Source organism: Lycorma delicatula, chromosome 1 (genome assembly GCF_047948215.1).
Source record: "Lycorma delicatula isolate Av1 chromosome 1, ASM4794821v1, whole genome shotgun sequence".
Lineage (NCBI taxonomy): Eukaryota > Metazoa > Arthropoda > Insecta > Hemiptera > Fulgoridae > Lycorma > Lycorma delicatula.
The window spans coordinates 237999792-238017681 of record NC_134455.1 but is presented as its reverse complement, the minus strand read 5'-3'; the positions used below and the strand labels follow the sequence as shown (position 1 = coordinate 238017681).

General features: G+C 28.6%; 1 protein-coding gene across 1 annotated transcript in view; it reads left to right on the top strand.

Annotated features, from left to right (window-relative positions):
* Nucleotides 1–8862, top strand: part of LOC142317789 (putative G-protein coupled receptor CG31760) — a 185617-nt gene extending 176755 nt beyond the window's left edge. The window contains exons 12-13 of the mRNA XM_075354337.1: nt 3227–3370; nt 8641–8862. Of these exons, the coding sequence (XP_075210452.1) occupies nt 3227–3370; nt 8641–8862 (366 nt within the window). The remainder of the gene's footprint in view (nt 1–3226; nt 3371–8640) is intronic.
* The last annotated feature ends 9028 nt before the right edge of the window (nt 8863–17890 follow it).

The following is a 17890-nucleotide window of genomic DNA, read 5'->3' as shown; positions in this document are numbered from 1 at the left end:
AACAGACATGACTAATATTATACTATGACGACTAATTGTTGTGATTTTAACATTTTATAAATTTACATTCTAAATACTATAATCTTAATGATCTCAAATTGAAGAATAACTTTTCCTGAGGATGGTCGAATGACCGAAAGTACTAGAAATGAGAACATGGACGAATTGTTGGTAAGGTTGAATTTCAGTTTATTTATATATAAATAACATTAAATACCAACTGTTCCACGCTTAAAAAACTTAACTTAAACCCTTAAATTAAAGTTTTGAGTCATTTCATAGAACAAAGTATTTCTTTGCTTCTTTTTCTAATTAGAAAATTCCAAGCACAACACAATCTGTGTGGATCACATGCTGTATTTCAGAAATTGAACCCGTAAATAATAAAATGGAAGGAAAAATAAAATACCATGTTTGGTAACAAATATCCTTTAGTGACTACCCAACTCTCTAGTGTCTTTTCTACTCTCTAGAAAATGCACTCACCGTAATTCACATTAGAGATTGTCATATCATAATGATAACTGATTTAAAAGTTAAAATTATGGTAAATCACATTTTAGAGAAAGTAATTGAGTATTGGTAAATATGAATACCTTTTGAACTAGAATAATACATGTACATCCAAATTGTGATTTATTAAAGTCCAGAATCACTGAATCTGCACATTGTTTTCCTGAACTGAAATATCAGTTACATTCGCTATAAAATTTATTTGTCACTTTTCAGATTTTGTTTCTCTCAGTTATGGAAAATCTTTGACTTTAATCGTAGTCGAGTGCGGAACGATGGCGGAAACGAATGCGTTCACTGTCGAACAGCGTTTGTTTCCTTGTATGTGAGTCCACGAACGTCCATACACTGGCAAAATATTGGAGAACATTATGAATGACATCTTTGTGTGGTCTGGGAAATCGTCTCAATCACGGCAAACATTACTGATATGGGAGAAGAAGGCTTCTGCAACGGGAAGTTTTCTTGATGCGCCACGTAGTGGGAGGCTGAGCACTCGAGCTGAGACGTATGCTGCTATTGTAGAGGCATCGATTAAACGATCACCGATGAAATCAACGCGTAAACGTCCTGTAGAGTTAGGTATTCCAAGATCGACCAGCAATAGATCATATATGGAAGGACTTGAAAGGTTTTCTTCCAGCCACAGTTAATGAGTTGAGTGACCTTGATCGACGTGTTTATACGTGTCAGTTATTATTTGAAAGCTTTCCGAGAGCAAATAATAAAAAGAACGTCATAATCTCAGACGAGTGTGCGATTTATCGAAGATCTCGTAACCGAAATGTTTTTTTCTGGGCGAAAAACAATCCTCACTTTTTTGAGGAAATCTAACACCATACACCTCACTTTATGATTTGGGATGGGATGGTAGCAGAACATCTCTTTGGACCTTATATTTGGATGGTGCAGTTAATCAGCATAGTTATCTGAGAATGATCGACGAGTGATTGCTTCCATAATTATCGGCAAAAAGGATCGCTTACGTTTCAAGTTTGAATGCTCGCAGACGCCTCAATGAAATTTTCCCAAATTGCTGGATTAGACGTGGGTCAGAAGTGTTACCGGCTGCATTGGCTTGCCCAGTAAGAAGCCCTGACCTCACCACACTTGACAATGCATTCTGGGGTTTTGTAAAAAAAAGAGATCAGAAAACGTACGTACTCCAAGACGCTTTCAGTCAAGATTTGAAACGATCACCCCTGATATGCTGTGGCAAATGAACAACCAGATATAGAGGTTGCATACAGTTATGCTGTGAACATGGTGTAACCCACACAGATGCTTTAGATTCATAGAAGGTAAGACCACCTATCCTAATAATTTCATAAAGGAATTTTATGAAATTTTATCTTAATTTTTTAAAAGGCATAAAGGGACTTTCCCCCCACGATACTGTGTATGGCTTCAGGTCATTAACATTACTCAATTATCTATGATGCCTTATGCAGTACTGTCATACATGTTATACAATTTAAATGATTTGATTAACGATTTTAACAGCAGCATATTTTCAGTTTTTGTCAAATTTATTACTACATGAAGTGTTGAAATAAGATTTTGATCATTGTTTATTATTTAAGTCCCAACCCAGTACTATTACTACCTTAAGTGGTTTAAATTTAAGTTGTTGATGACATTGGTAAGGATATGCATGTATATTTGCTATGTATATTCAAGAATAGTCAATGAAATCATGTTTTTCATTTTGTCTTTGTTTGTCTGAGATATGGAAAATTGCAAGATTTTAATAGATCATGTCATAAGATGCTGACAAAAACTTTTGGAAGTTAGAATTAAAAATTTAGCCAAAATGACACAGCAACAGAAAGAAAATAATGTTTCAGTCTATCAGCAACAGTTATATCACACAAATAAAAAGGAGCTATTTACAATTTTGAGACCAAAATTCAGTTATCACTTAATCAGCAGATCTTCACCAGAAAAAATAAAAATGTACTGATCAAGTCAAGTCAAATTTAAAAGTTGCGTTGATGTTTTTTTATTGTTCAAGGGAATGTCCATCATGAATTTCTCCTAGACCCTAGGAAACTCATCATTTATTGAGGGTTCTGTACTACAACTGTAGTTATTGAATTAATGGCCAATTATAATTTTTTTTAACAAAAACTGAAGCCTGTGCTTTCTCACTCTCATAATTTATTTCTTAATACTTTATTACTCCAGAGTTCCTGTTAGTTTTGTGATAAAGAAAGAAATAAAAGAAAATTTAGAATTGGAATTATGTGTGATCTAAAAGGTTTTAGGATTGCTTCCAGCAGTGATAATGTCATTAGGAAGGTAGAAACATCATAGCTTAGCCTGAGTTGTCAATAACTCATAGGTAAGTCCAAAAAATTTAAGTTGCAACTTCTGGAACTTTTGAACAGACCTCTAATATATATATTTGTTTTTCTTATTTCATAACAAAAAACAGAAGAAAATGATAGATTTTCTTTCTGTTGTTGACTTATCACTTTACTTATGTAAAGTGATTATTTTGTGAAGAATTTTTTCACAAACATCTTGTATTTTCTTATAGTTTTATCCATTTTTTTCTGAAATTATGTTAATAATTTTTAATTAAAAGAAAATAATTATCTTTTGAATATTTTCAAAAGATAAATAAAATAGTGAAATGAAATATTCTACCACGTTACTTTCTGTTGATAAATCTAACACATTTCTATTATGACTGAATGATGAATTTTAGGTGATAAGAGTAATTAGAGGTCAAGGTGATCAATGGGATAATAGAGCTCGAGCAAGAGGGGTTACTGCATCATTTTCTTTGAATGGCATAGGACTTGTACCTGAAGAAGCTCCTGATCTTTACCAAGAAAATGAAGAATTAAAAGTAAGTTAATATTAAATTAGTAGCTATCATAGTTAAGTAAGTAGTTATTTATTTATTTTTTAAAAATGTTTCACATAAAAATTGATCTATAAAGTTGAAGAGTGACAAAGAAATAAATATTAAAAATAAGTTATTTAAAATAAATTATTAAAATTAGAAATTGGATGCTGTGTGGTACTAATATAAAAAAAAAAAAAAAACTCTTAATTTACAAACTTTTTGATCTTTGCAAACTTTTCTTTTGTTCATTCCTTTATTTAGAGCCAGTTTATTGTTGCATCTTTCATATGTTTATGTTGAAGCTCATAATAAAATATTCTGTAGTTGTAAATTGTTAGCTACTAATAATTCATCTGTAAAATTGCTAACGCTAATTATTTTAATGCCTCTTAAATGTTATAACCTTCATAACACTGTATTATACATTTTAATTTAGCAAATCTATTTATTACTTTATTATATATGGAACTTTTTACTTACATATGAAATCTGTAGACATTTCAGATAGATTCGATTGCAAATTCATTTTGAAGTATTTCCTTCATGATCAATTATAAACTTACATAATGGTTAATCAATACATACATTTAGTTGTTAAGGAAAAAATTATATTTAAAAACCAATATTTTTCATAAAACAAACATCAATTGCAAAAATTTGCTAGCACACATATTAAATACTAAAATTAAAAAGTTGACTCATTATTACTTTAGCTCACCATTTATTGAGCCACACTAATTAGCTTAATGGTTATCTTTATTTAACCTGTAGCCAACTTGTATTGGTCATAATGTTAAGTAATAAGTTTTATAATTTACTGAAGGTATTTTTGACTGGCTCATGGTTTCTATTAGTTAAGTATATTATTATCAATTTTAAACTGATATTAACTCGTAAATTTCATAGTTTCATAGCTTTTCAGAAATGTAACCAGTTCCCAATATTACCTCAATCGCAGCACTCAGAACAGAAATAATAAGAGAAGATGAAAGGATGTGTGTGTGTGTGTGTGTGTGTGTGTGTGTGTGTGTGTGTGTGTGTGTGTGTGTGTGTGTGTGTGTGTGTGTGTGTGTGTGTGCGTGTGTGTGATAAAATCATTTTTATTGCTTTTAAAAATGAGATCATTAAACAGTCCATGAAACATTGCAAACAATACATTCTGCCTGATGTTTGTAAAAATTATCTGCTTGAAATTTATTTTCTTCATCATTGTATTATAATCTGCTGTTTACAAGCAGATTGGTAAGGTATACTACTGCAGAAGAAATAGAATAATAGCTGTTTTTTTACCTCTTCAAAGATAATCTAAAAATAATTGACATTTAACAAAAAAGTATCCAAGAAAAATAATACTGTATTTTTCCTCCAAGTGTTGATTGCTTACCATAATTAACTAACAAAAAATAATTAAATATTACCATTATTAAAAATATAAGTCAGGTAATATGACTGATTCTTTCACATATGATCTGGGTAAAGTTCTTCATAAATTACTAAAATGAAAAGTTACTGTACTTCTTGTACAATTTTTAAATTTATGCACTGGATCTTGTAATTTCATTATGTTGTTTGAACTAGTCTGTATGTCTGGTTTCCTTTTGTTAGGTTCTCAGTTTTCATTACTAATGAATGACATTTTTCTAAGAAAATATCAAGTATTTGTACATACTAATTACATCTGCTGTCTCAGATTCAATCTCAAAAAATGTTCATCTTGCATAGCTTTCATAAATGTTAAAGATAATTTTTAAAAATATCTTCATCACAAGTTCACTAATCTGACTACAAGATGTTTAACTGTAATTTATCTACTTTGTTGTTCTGCACTTCTACAATTTTAAAGAACCACTAATGGGGCATTCTCACCTCTAATGCACAGAAGGGACCAAAAGTAACTTCTCTAACTTTTTTTAGAAAAATAAAAGTAACTAACTTTTTTTTAATAAAACATTACAAATTAACTCAAAATTATTATTTTTGTCTTTAAATTAAATTTCAGTTAAAATATGATTTATTAAATTAGGTTTTGAAAGTAATATCTTTTAAATACTGACTTCTGAAGTGATCACAAATCTGAGCTCTTAAAATAAAACACAATTTACAAAGTTAAAACCAATGTTTCTTCTGGTATTGCTGCTATTTAAACTCAACTGTTGTTTCTAAACTCTTTTAAATTTTGTAGCTTATTGATATAAACCTTTTATTTTAAATAACCCCAAAGAAAAAAAAAATCAGTAGCTGTCAAATCCAGTGACATTGGAGGACAACGAAAATCCAAATTTCTTGAAATTATTCAATTTCCAAACAACTTTGACCTAAGAAACTTCGTTGTGGCTCTGCTGGTGTGAACTGTGGCTCCATCTTGCTGAAATCAGTTTCCTTCGACATCATCTCCAAAATCCAGGATGAAAAATTTCTCAAGCATTTTCTGATATCTATTGCTATTCACTGTCACCAAAACACCATTTTCTTCAAAAAAATATGGCCCGATGATTCGGTGTTGAGAGACAGCACACCACATTATAACTTTTTGTGGCTGTGAAGAATTTTCAAGTAATTTGTGGATTGCCAGTACCTTAAAAACAAGCATTTTGTTTATTGACATAGCCACTAAGGTGGAAGTGGGCTTCGTCACTCATTCACAAATTAGGCAAAAAGAACAAATTAATTTTGAAAGATTCTTCCTAATCTTCTGGCATCTCCCAGCGATCCAGTTTGTTAAAATTTCAAAACCATTGACTGGATGGCTGTGCCAGAAGGTGATTTTCTAGTTTTGTAAAACTTTCTAAATTTTAATTGTTTCAGAAACACTCCTCTAACTTTCCAAGTAAAATGACACTATTTTTATTATTTCTTGGAGGATGTATTTTTCCATAATGAGTCTTGTTTTTATTTAAGTTTAATCTGAAAGAAAAAAAATAATAAATTTTTAATTATAAAAAATTATAAATTTTTTTCATAGAAAGTGATTTTTGGGCCCACCCGATATGATTTATTTTTTCAAATTTTAAAAAAGTGATAGAAAAAAGATGAGGAGGAAAAAATGAATATTGGCTAAAATAGATGCCAGAAAAATGTTAGAAATTGTTTTTACCAGGTGTAATCAATGAACATCTTATTATTTAATTTTGTTATTTCTGCATTATAGCCTTGGAAACTGAACAACTATTATATTTTTAAATGTATTCTTATTACTTTTCCATCTAGCACTATAGTACAGCTATAGCTTCAGAAGGGAAATTATTGTAATCGGTCCAGTTTGAGCATATGCAATTTTCACAGGATTTTTACGTTTTGACAACTAAGGAACCCAGAAAACCAGATGAAATCTTCTGGATTTTCATGTGTATGTTTATGTATTCGGTGTCGTACCCTAAATTACCTTATATCTCCAGAACTACTCGACCGATTTTGACCAAACTGGGTCAGATTACTTCTATATATGGGCATTGAAAAAAAATTCCAAAAAAAAATTTTAATCATATCCCTGCCCCAAAAATGCTCTAAATAAACTAGTGGATAAGTGGGTATACTGTGCCATTAGTATTCCTGCTCACTACAAGGAGCACTTGTGTAGCACTGACTTACAGCTGCTGTAGTCATCTGCTATGTTGTGACGTCACAGGTGACCGGTAGAATTAAATAAATTAATAATATTTAAAGTGTAAAAGAGTATTTAAAGTGGCTACTAGTACTGCCACACTAAGGTTCCAATCCTAGTAAAGGCAGTTACTTTTATATGGATTTGTATACAAATACGTAGATACTGTTGTTCTTTGGTGGCTGGGTTTCAATTAACCACACACCTCAATTGAGCTGAGACTGAATGGTAGACCTGAGACTGTGCAAGACTACACTTCATTTACATTCATACATATCATCCTCATTCATCCTGAAGTAATACCTTACGGTGGTTTTGGAGGCTAAACAGTAAAAGAGAGACTACCGCCAGACCTGTGCAAATGAAATACAGTATGTGCGCGTGCTCTAGTTAGAATCATTGAATTAAATAAACAAAACATATTATTATATTTAAATAAAATGATTGATATTTTAAGTTAAGTTGTGTTTGTAAGCCGTGCATCAGAAAAAAAGTTGCGTGACGAGTAAGTCCGCCAACTGCATTATCAGCTTTTTTAAAAATAATTTAATTTTGTTATAGTTTTTTCTTTATCTATCTTTTCTTTTTTTTGTTGTTATCTAGAAATATTAAAATATGTCTACATATTTATGTTGTTCAGTAAAATTATATGAATAACCAACCTACCTGTAAATTATAAACTACAGCCTCCAGACTGGGCTATTTTCGACCATATTTTTAGTCTGTAATCATCCAGTTACATCAAAATAATTTAATAATCTACAACAAATATACTCAACAGAATTTTATTGATAAAAGAATCTAAACCACTTATTTAAATACTTCATTCAGTCAGAACACAATTCTAAATTATACAGATCACATTTACAATGAAATCTGACAGTATAAAAAAGTTACTTTATTATGTTGTATTACTTTATCACTACTTTCTAAATAACCAGAACAAAGGAATAAAATAATGAGGGACAAAGGAGTAATAACCAATCTTATTACTTCTTTGTCCCTGTAGAGTTCTACTGCAAGAACTCTTTTATTGCAAGAACTCTCATGTAAATAAAAATCTACTGCAAGAACTCTTGCATTGGTTTTTTCACTTTACTGTGAGAACCTTGCAGTAGATTTTTTTCAATTACAGTTGACAAAAGAGCTGTATGAATTGTTCTCAATCTATTAATGACATTTTAAAAGGTTATATTTTTATAATATTCTGAATTTCACTTGTATCCCCTATTTCTTTATCGCGAGAAGACAGATGAGCATTAAATTCTAATCCTACATCTAAAAATCCTGGTATCTATTAAAAGTAAGTATCTATTAAACAATTTATAATTGTAATTTCTCACGGCTGAGTATTATTATAATATTTTAATCATATTCTAATAGTAAATATTAGCAGAAGACATTGAAATGATTCTCCCACACTGAGTTTCATTGGTATAAGTATGTTACTGAGAATGGTTAATAAATCTTGAAACAATTATCATGTCTAGTAAAAACTGAATCATTCATGTATGTGCATATTTCATTGGGTAAATTACACATTACATGTTGGAATTGCAGATTTCCTTTTCGGCAAATGACAAATTTAGTCAAATTTATAATTTATTTTTGGTAAATATCTTTAATATTCATAATGATTTTTTCTTATTTCTTTATATTTTATTTACAGGAAGAAATTCAGAAACTTGCAGGACAAATAGAATTTATGAAAATTGTGCAAATGGAAATCAATAATCGACACTTAAAACCAAAGCAGGGTGGTTATTTTAGTCCAGCAAATACATCAATTGTGCTACAAAGCCCAATCACCAAACCATCAGGCGGTAGTTTTATAATGGGTAAAAATTTCAATAGTACTACCGGTTCTGATAGTACAGATGAACGAGTTTGACTAGTGATAAAGACAAAAGAGGTATGGTTGTGATAATGTCATATCCACATCAGTATTGGCTTAAAACTATGTGGCAGAAAAAAAATTTTAAATAAAATAAAATAAATCATGTAAATATTTGGAACTATCTTAAGAAAAGTCTCCTAACAGTGAACAGTAAAGTTTATATAAATTTAATAACATATTGTCAGGTGAGAGTGTTAACCAGCTAACTCTATTTTGAGAAACTTCACAGTATAGCCAAAAAACTGAATAAAAAAAATGAAAACCCTTTTTTTAAAAAAAAGATTCTGTTATAGTTAATTTTTATGTATCTTTAACAGTACAATGAAAAATTTTACAGAATGAATGACCTTTTTTTGAATTTTATTGGAAAAAATGGAGTTAGCAGTTTTTATTTTTGAAATAATTATTGCTAGTAGGGAGTTAGAAGGTTTTTCAGTGGAAAAGAAAAATACCCTACTTCACTTAATAGACATTTTATTATTTTTTATTAAAGAATAATAATGAAACTTAGTTGCAAAACGACAAATTATAATACAAAATTTAGTTTTAAAGTATAAAAAAAACATTGTCATAAGGACAAAAATAATGAACAAATTCAAAACACTAAACACGGGCTAAACTGTCATAAAAACTAAAAAGTATAAAATAACACTGTTGTAAGGGCAAAAGTAATAAACAAAACTGAAAACACTCTACATGAGGTAAATTATCATAATAACTACAATAACACCGATCAACATGATATTTGTCTCACGAGTAACAATAGGTGTACTTAATGTAATTTTTATCCTGTTTTCAAATATATAATCAAAATTTCTTCATCACCGACAGTTTTTTATTATTTTAATTTTTTTTAATATTTTAAAATGTTTTTTCATCCATTTGTCCATTGTCAAGTAAATGCTTGAACATTGTAAATACGATGGAACCAAATGAGCTAACTCAAAGGGTAGTGTTCCTACTGTTATGCAGGTTCAGATGTGTATAGACATGTACGAACATGCTCTAGTGCAGCATACATTCATCAGAACAATGCCAGTTGTGAGATAGTAGTGATTCAGTAACACGTCATTATAAGTGCTTTGCATGTCTGAATTATTGTGTATTACCATAATTACAACTTTATTTCTTTTAATTAGTTAATTACAAAATGCCTAGAGTTTGTTTAAATCGTCCTAACAATTTTTGTGAAAGGTGAAAACTTTCCCATTAGTAAAAAAGTGTTATGAACTTTATTTTCGATGTAAAGTCAGGTACCAAACAAGAGCCTGGGTCCCACATATCTGTTGTTTATCATGTTCTAGGCTACTCACTGCATGGAAAATGTATGGCTTTTCACATGCCATTTGCTATCCCTATAATTTAGAGGGAACCCAAAGATCACTCTTCCGACTATTATTTCTACTTAACAAACATTAAAGGGATTATGTCAAAATCAGAACATATAGTGGTGTACCCTAACTTACAATCTGCAATGAGACCAATTTCATACTGCGAAGAATTTCCCATACCGAAGACTCCAGAACATGTGACATTAGATGAAGAGAGCTCAGAGTCTGATGGAATTAAGGAAGAAAAAGAAACAAAGTCTGATGATACAACTTTTGAACAAAGCAGTTCATCTGAGCCTCATTTATTTACTCAAGAAAATCTTAACGATCTGATACAAGATTTAAAGTTATCCAAAAACAGTCTGAAATGTTTGCTTCCTGGTTAGAAGAATGGAATTTTCTTCAAAAGAATATAAAGATATGTACTTATCGTAATCCTCATTCTGAATTTAAAGACTATTTTTCTGAAGAAAATGGCTTAGTGTTTTGTAATGACGTTTCTTCTCATACGGAGATTCTTTGTAATGGACATAACCCAATAGAACGGCGCTTGTTGATTGATTCCTCTAAAGGTAGTTTAAAAACTGTGCTTCTGCATAATGACAGTAAATTCCCATCAGTACCTTTGGCTCACTCTGCTAGTATGAAAGAAACATAAGAAAACTTAAAATTTATATTGGAAAAGTTTCAATATCCAGTGTATGAATGCAATATTTGTAGTGATTTGAAAGTAATTGCACTTATTCTTGATCTGCAGCTTGGTTACACAAGGTACTGTTGTTTTTTGTGTGAATGGGATAGTGGGGACAAAAAAACCACTTCATTAGAAAATAATGGCCTAATCACTCATTCCTGAACAGAAAAATGTGAAACATCACCCATTGTGTAATCCTAAAAATGTCTATCTACCTCTGTTACACATCAAACTAGGATTAATGAAAAATTTTGTCAAGGCCATGGACAATATTTCTGGTTTCATGTAGTTAAAACAGAAATTTCCTAAAATTAGTAATGTAAAAATTAAAGAAGGAATATTTATGGGTCCACAAATAATTTGTATCTCAAATAATCCGTGTGAAGATAACAGGAAATGTTGACACAAAAAAAAACAATTACTAATAATTTGAGGAGATAGCTGTTTTTCTTGTTAAATGCAGTTTTTTTCTTGTTTTCAATGACATCAAAATCACTTTTGGGGTGAAAAATATAGTTAACAGGTTAACACTCTTTCTTACCTGAAGATATTTTATTTTGCTTGATATATTATGGAAAGAGAACAACCACTCTGAATTCTTTCTAATACACATGCAAATAATTTTTTCAGTGTAAGATTCAATCAAAGTTATTTCTTTTTTGTTCTAAATACAACAGTATTCTTTAAAGGAGACTAAATTTATTCACTGATTATTCTAAACACAAGTGACAGGAATGTTTTTACAGAATTATCATTTGTATGATCCAGAAATTCATTTAAATTATCAAGCATTAATTTTGTAGTGAGTTAACACTATTCTACTCCCAAAAATGTTCAACAGATTAAAAATAAAATTAAAGAATAATAAAAAAATTGAATAAGGAACTATTTTAGTAAAATAAAAAATTAAAAAATCATAAAAATTACACCTCAAACTAGTACTGATTAGCAGACTTCTCTTAAAAGAAATGTAAATAATTTCTTATTTTGTAAAAAAACAATTGTTTGAAAATGTATGAGTGCTATTTTATACCTTTGTGTGAGTCTTTTATATGTACAAGTCAGCTGAATTGATAAGAGCACTGGTCTGAGAAGCATGTAAACTTGTTACTAAATATCCGCATGCCTCTTTGGACTCAAAATGTATAGTACATTTCATGTAATATTAAAAGTAAACTACAAAAGATAACTTATTTGGAGGAATGTGCTCACATCATTTCAGTCAGGTCAAAGGATTTCTTACTGACTGCTTCTCCATACTTCACCCACCCTTTTGCTAAACCATTTTACTAGGGTACAGAATGTTGCAAACGACTTTTTTTTTTCACATTGTACACAAGGAAGGCATATATTTACATCTGGAATATTATTTATTATTATATTTAGTAAGAAAACATTTAGTAAATATTTTAACCAATGTAATGATAAGGATAATTAACCTAAGTTAATATATAAGAATATGCAAGCAATAGATAATTAAATAATGAAATATGATTAAATAATATAAGCAAAATAAAACACTTAATTCTGGCTCTGAGATGTAGTTTTGTACAATAAAACCATCAGGAGAAAATACATTGAATTAAAAAGGCTAGATTATTTTGTTTTTATCATTTACTATTTATGAACATGATACTGAAATTATTACTTGTTTAGGCAACATTTTAAAATCATTCAAAACACAAAATACCAGTAAATTACAATACAACATACATGAGTATTATCAAACAGCAAATATTCATTAGTTTATACAATAAAATTATTCTTTAATCCTGTTTATAAATAAAACAATGCATTGTTATGATGATAAGTGAATTGTGTTAATATAACTGTAATAAACAATAACAGTTACAGGACTTTCATGAGTATTTAACATGTGAAATACAACTATTATACTGGTAAGAATGTTCAAAAAAGTGACTTCACATTGTATAGGCTCAAGTAAAGCATCATTATCTTATCATTACTTATTTATTTATTTAGTCAGTTTATATACTCATCCAAAAATGAAGCATGTTAACAAAAAGAAAACAACTTTGGAAACACAACATGATTACAGTGAAACAAAAAAATATATTCTTTTATTATTGAAAGTAGAGTAGGTTTGAAGCTGTCTCGATTTTAAAATGAAAGAATAAATTGGGACTATACTTTGAAGAAATGCAGTTTTACTGAATAGGAGAGTAGTGAAGCTAGTTGGAATAGTAATAATTGATCAGTAGTGGGGGTCAAGAATCACATACCCTGTCTGACTATTTATTTTACATATACTTTAATATTTTTGAACATTTACACTTCTATTGTGTACCCATTTTAATAACAATAGCATACATTTTAATAAATTCTTAAGTAGAAATAATGGCAGTATGTTTTAATACTGAAATCTGTATTTAAAACAATGAAATTTTTTCTTGTTTTATTTTTTTCCACATTCAGCAGCACTGGTTTTATTGTACAGTGTATAATACATTATAAGTTTTTAATACCCTAAATAAAGCTATCATAGTTATTACATGATCAACAATATTCAAAACTCTTTATCATAAATAATATATATGCATTTGAAATAACATAAAAAAAAAAAACATACATAACTCCAAAAAAAAAGATCACTTTTATGAATAATGTAATAAAGTTATGTAGTTTTATTTTGACAAACATTTAATGTGCTTGTATTATATATTTGATTGTCAATACAAAAATATAATCAATATATATTTGATTAAAACTTAATTTTATTAAAACCTTTAATAAATTACAAAAAAAAAACAAACAGTGCTTTCTGTTTAAATATATTATTCTAGTTACATTACTATGAGATTATATCTGTTTAATTACCTACTAGACCAGCGTTCTCTATTCAGTTGCCAAATTGTACATTTGTATATGTGTAATTTAAAAGTAGTATGTCTCTGATTCATACATATATATGTTTGTGCATTCATGCAAATATGCATGGACACATACACATATATAATTATTTATGTTTATTTGCATCTTACAGAAATTTAGGTACTACTGTACATCACCAGGTAACACCTGACCAAAAATAATGAAAATATGTAATTTTTCATTATTATTTTATTATAAATGGCTGTTTATAACATAAATTAAGTTAAACTACTGATTATCACTGAAACTTTGTTGATAAATTTAAGTAATTAGTTTGAACAAGATCTATTAAAGTAGGTGTAATATAAAATTAAATCTGATCATTTACAACTGCCTTGTTGCTGACAATATTTGATGTTTAAGAGGTGGTGTTGTTCCAATTCATTTAATTATTAATCTATTGGTAATGTTTTATTAAAAAATAACTATAATTATTATTATTATTCTCTTATTATATCTTAATTGGTTATTATTATCTTAACTGATTAAAGTTATCAAATTTAGAATTAGTTAACGGGATTTATTTTTTATCAAAAAAAAGATTGTGGTAGCTATAATAAGGGCATCAGCCTGTACTTGCCAAAGTGAATAAATAAATAAGTGAATAAAGTTTACTGATAACTTTGATCAATTATGACTAATGAAACCAGCAATTCACTCATATGAGACTGTAGGCAGAGGTGAATGTGTGATACTAATAAAGCAAATGCAGATTGTAGTGAAGGGACAACCAAAGAATATTGTACAACTCAAGAATACATTGAATGCTTGGACTCTAGACAATTAAAACAAGATAATCCTTTCAAAGATTACAGATCATTAACTAGGGATAATTATTTTTTAACAAAAAGTTTATTCAAGATAATTAACAAACTTATTAAAGAACAATTTTCTTAAAAAGAGAAGATTCATCTAAAATCAAAGTAGCTATACTACAGATTTTTAACTTTTAGATACATTTCTGGTCTGGTTTGGGTGTTATGATATAGACTAAGTCATATTCTCCTCAAAAATTTTTATCTGATGCATATTCAAGAACTGACCAGTAAAAAGAATTATCTTATTTATTTTTTTTGTAATGACAAGCTGAATTTTATGGCCTGAGTTTAATAGATATTTATACAGTCCTTATAATGCATCAGTATTGTTGAGATTCTATTATTTTTATCAACTGCAGAAGTATGTAGTTTTAAATTATACTGTAGGATGCAATTTAAAGAATTTTAACATACAGAAAATATACATTTATTCAATGGAAACGTTATTAAACAGTACCTACACAATCCTCTTGGAGCATAGCTTGATCATTTGATTATATTCACATATTATATGAATACAAAAGGCCTGTGTTCTGTTATGCAATTTATTGTAAAATAACTCGCTAAATCTTGCCATTCTGTTACACAGTAGTAATTCTGTCTTCATGGGATTTATTCCTTGTGATAGACTGTTATTAACAGTTGATTTTCTTGTTTAAATATATGTATATTTTCCATAGTTGAAGGTTCATATTATTGCAAATATCAGTCTGTAAGAATACATTTTTTGTAATCATACTCATATACAAAGAAAAATAAATAAACTTATAACAGTAAATTTATTTTAAGGCGTTTCATTATTTTGTACTTCTTTTTTTATGTTTATTATTATTATTATTATTTCTTTTTGTAATAACAAAATTTCAAAACCTTTTTTATTAAAGTACAGCATCAGGTGGAATAGAAGCAGATATAATTATTACTATGAGAAATTATTAAGTCAATCCAAGTTTAAACAATGCTTGTTGGGGGTGGGGAAAGAATAATCCTTGAAATAGGGTGTAAATTACAGCCACTACCAGCAAATTTATTAGGATTTTTACAAAATTATTAGGAAAGTTATGTATAAAACACTGTGCACTACTGCTACTGATTTCAGGTCCATGATTTTTACCTTTATTTTTAAAGTTTAACTGTTATTCTTAGACTGATAAACCAGAGTGATGGGTTAATTAGGTTTAGTAATAAATGTGTAAATTAGGGTGGCAACAAATTAAATAAAAATTAGTTTTCTGGGCACACGTTTCATTACTGCAATCTATTTAGAGTGAAAAATCAAATTCTCTTTTACATTATTGAAAATTTACTATGTGACCAATTTGTCTCCTATAAGGAAAAATTTTGTAGGTAAAATATTAACAGAATTAATTTTGAGTTTCAAGTATAACATTATTTTAGAAATGGTTGGCCATTGGATAATAGTAAATGCCAAACCAGGTTTTTGTGCATAACTATTTTTATAACCAGTATAATAAAAAAAATTATGTTTTTCCCATATGAAACTTTTATAAAATTTCATTCATTGGTTTTGTAATGAAAATGAAAACAAAATAGGCTTGTAATACTTTTGTTAATATATAATCAACAATGCTGTACATGTAATTTAATGATTAAAGTTTTATATGACACCTCCTCATTATTATTCAATGAAATACATATTGTTGAGTTATTCCAGTCATTAACTAACAAAAGGGTTTTTGTTGTTAGAGTATGTATGTTATTGTTCTTATTAACTTCAGTTAGTTTTTGTCTATATAAATAAAGTCATTTTTGTTGATAACATTTTATTTTTGTGTTTTATAGAATAATATTAATGAGTATCTATTATCAATACGGTCAACAAAACCATCAACATATATTACACTGCTTTTCTTAATTTCTCTGAGCTATAAAAATTATATTTCCAAATAAATTCAAAATAACCTGATTCAAAAGTATTTTAAAAGGTACTCATTAAAATTTGTAATTAGAGATAGTAATAATGATTTTCAGGGTGGATGGGTGAAGGAATCTAGATGAAATCATTGTGCTTACATGAAGTTTATTAACAAAAAGATAGAAAAACCTATTAAAATGCAGTGTGAATATTATCAGTGAAATATTAAAGAAATATTTTCACCCAGTTTTAAGTTCTCAGATGTGAAATGCGCATACATTTTACCATCATTAAAGTGTGTGTGCACTACATTACTATAAAAATAGGATAGCTGATCATGTACCTCAAAATCAAGAAAAAGTACTTCTAGAGACTAGTCTATAACAATATGGGAAAATGTATTCTTCTTCTTCAGTTGTCTACTGAATGATGGATACATCAGAAACTATTTTAACTTGGTTTATTGCCACATAGGAGTGTTCACTAATTAAGGATACCATGTCTAAGATTTTTTCAGCTAAGGCATGTTCCTTCTATTCACACTTTCCTTCCAAAAATGTTATCTGACAAAATTCATTGTGGAAGTTGATATTTAATGTATTTCATATTATGTGATATAGATATTGTAACTTTTCTATTTTTGATTGTGTTAATTTCTAACTGAATTTCAGATGTGGGAAACATCTTTTTTATAATTGAATAATTTATTCAAAGCTGAAGATTTTAAGAAAAATCTTAGTTGAATCTGATCTAACTTTTGTTTCATCATAGATTGTGCTAAGATTTTTGAGTGTTATATAAATTAAGCTGTTGAAGGATTTTTGTTGTCCATGATGTGTGAGTGAGTGAATGATTTAAATCATGTTTATTTTTTTAAACTGCTTTTTTCTATTTTTCATCTGTTATTGATTAGGTGCAGGAATTTTATGTTATTGATGTTTTTTGTAAATGCATGATATATTTCAATGAAATATGCAAAATTGCATTCAAACATGGACTGAAATGCTTTTATGCAAGTTTTGTGTTATTGTGAAAAGCTGTGCTCTATAGGTCCTATGTAGAATAATTTAAGTTAGAACAATAAAATTTGTTTGGTTGTGTAACATGTTTGCTGGTTGGAGTTCTTAGCTTGTATATTATCCTGTGCTCTCCTGTGTTAATTGAAATAATTCTGTTATTGTTTAATAGATTATAATAAAAATAATTAATAAATTGCAAACAAAATTTTTTATTATGCAATAACAGATTTATTTAATCATACCTGAGGATGTGGTAACCCGCAAAAGTACTTTTATAAAAAATTAAGTAAGATACGTCTTATCTCAGTATTCTGTTAGGTTTTTTATTAAATAGAATTTAAATAAATAAATATATATATATATATATATATATATATGAAATATATAAGAAG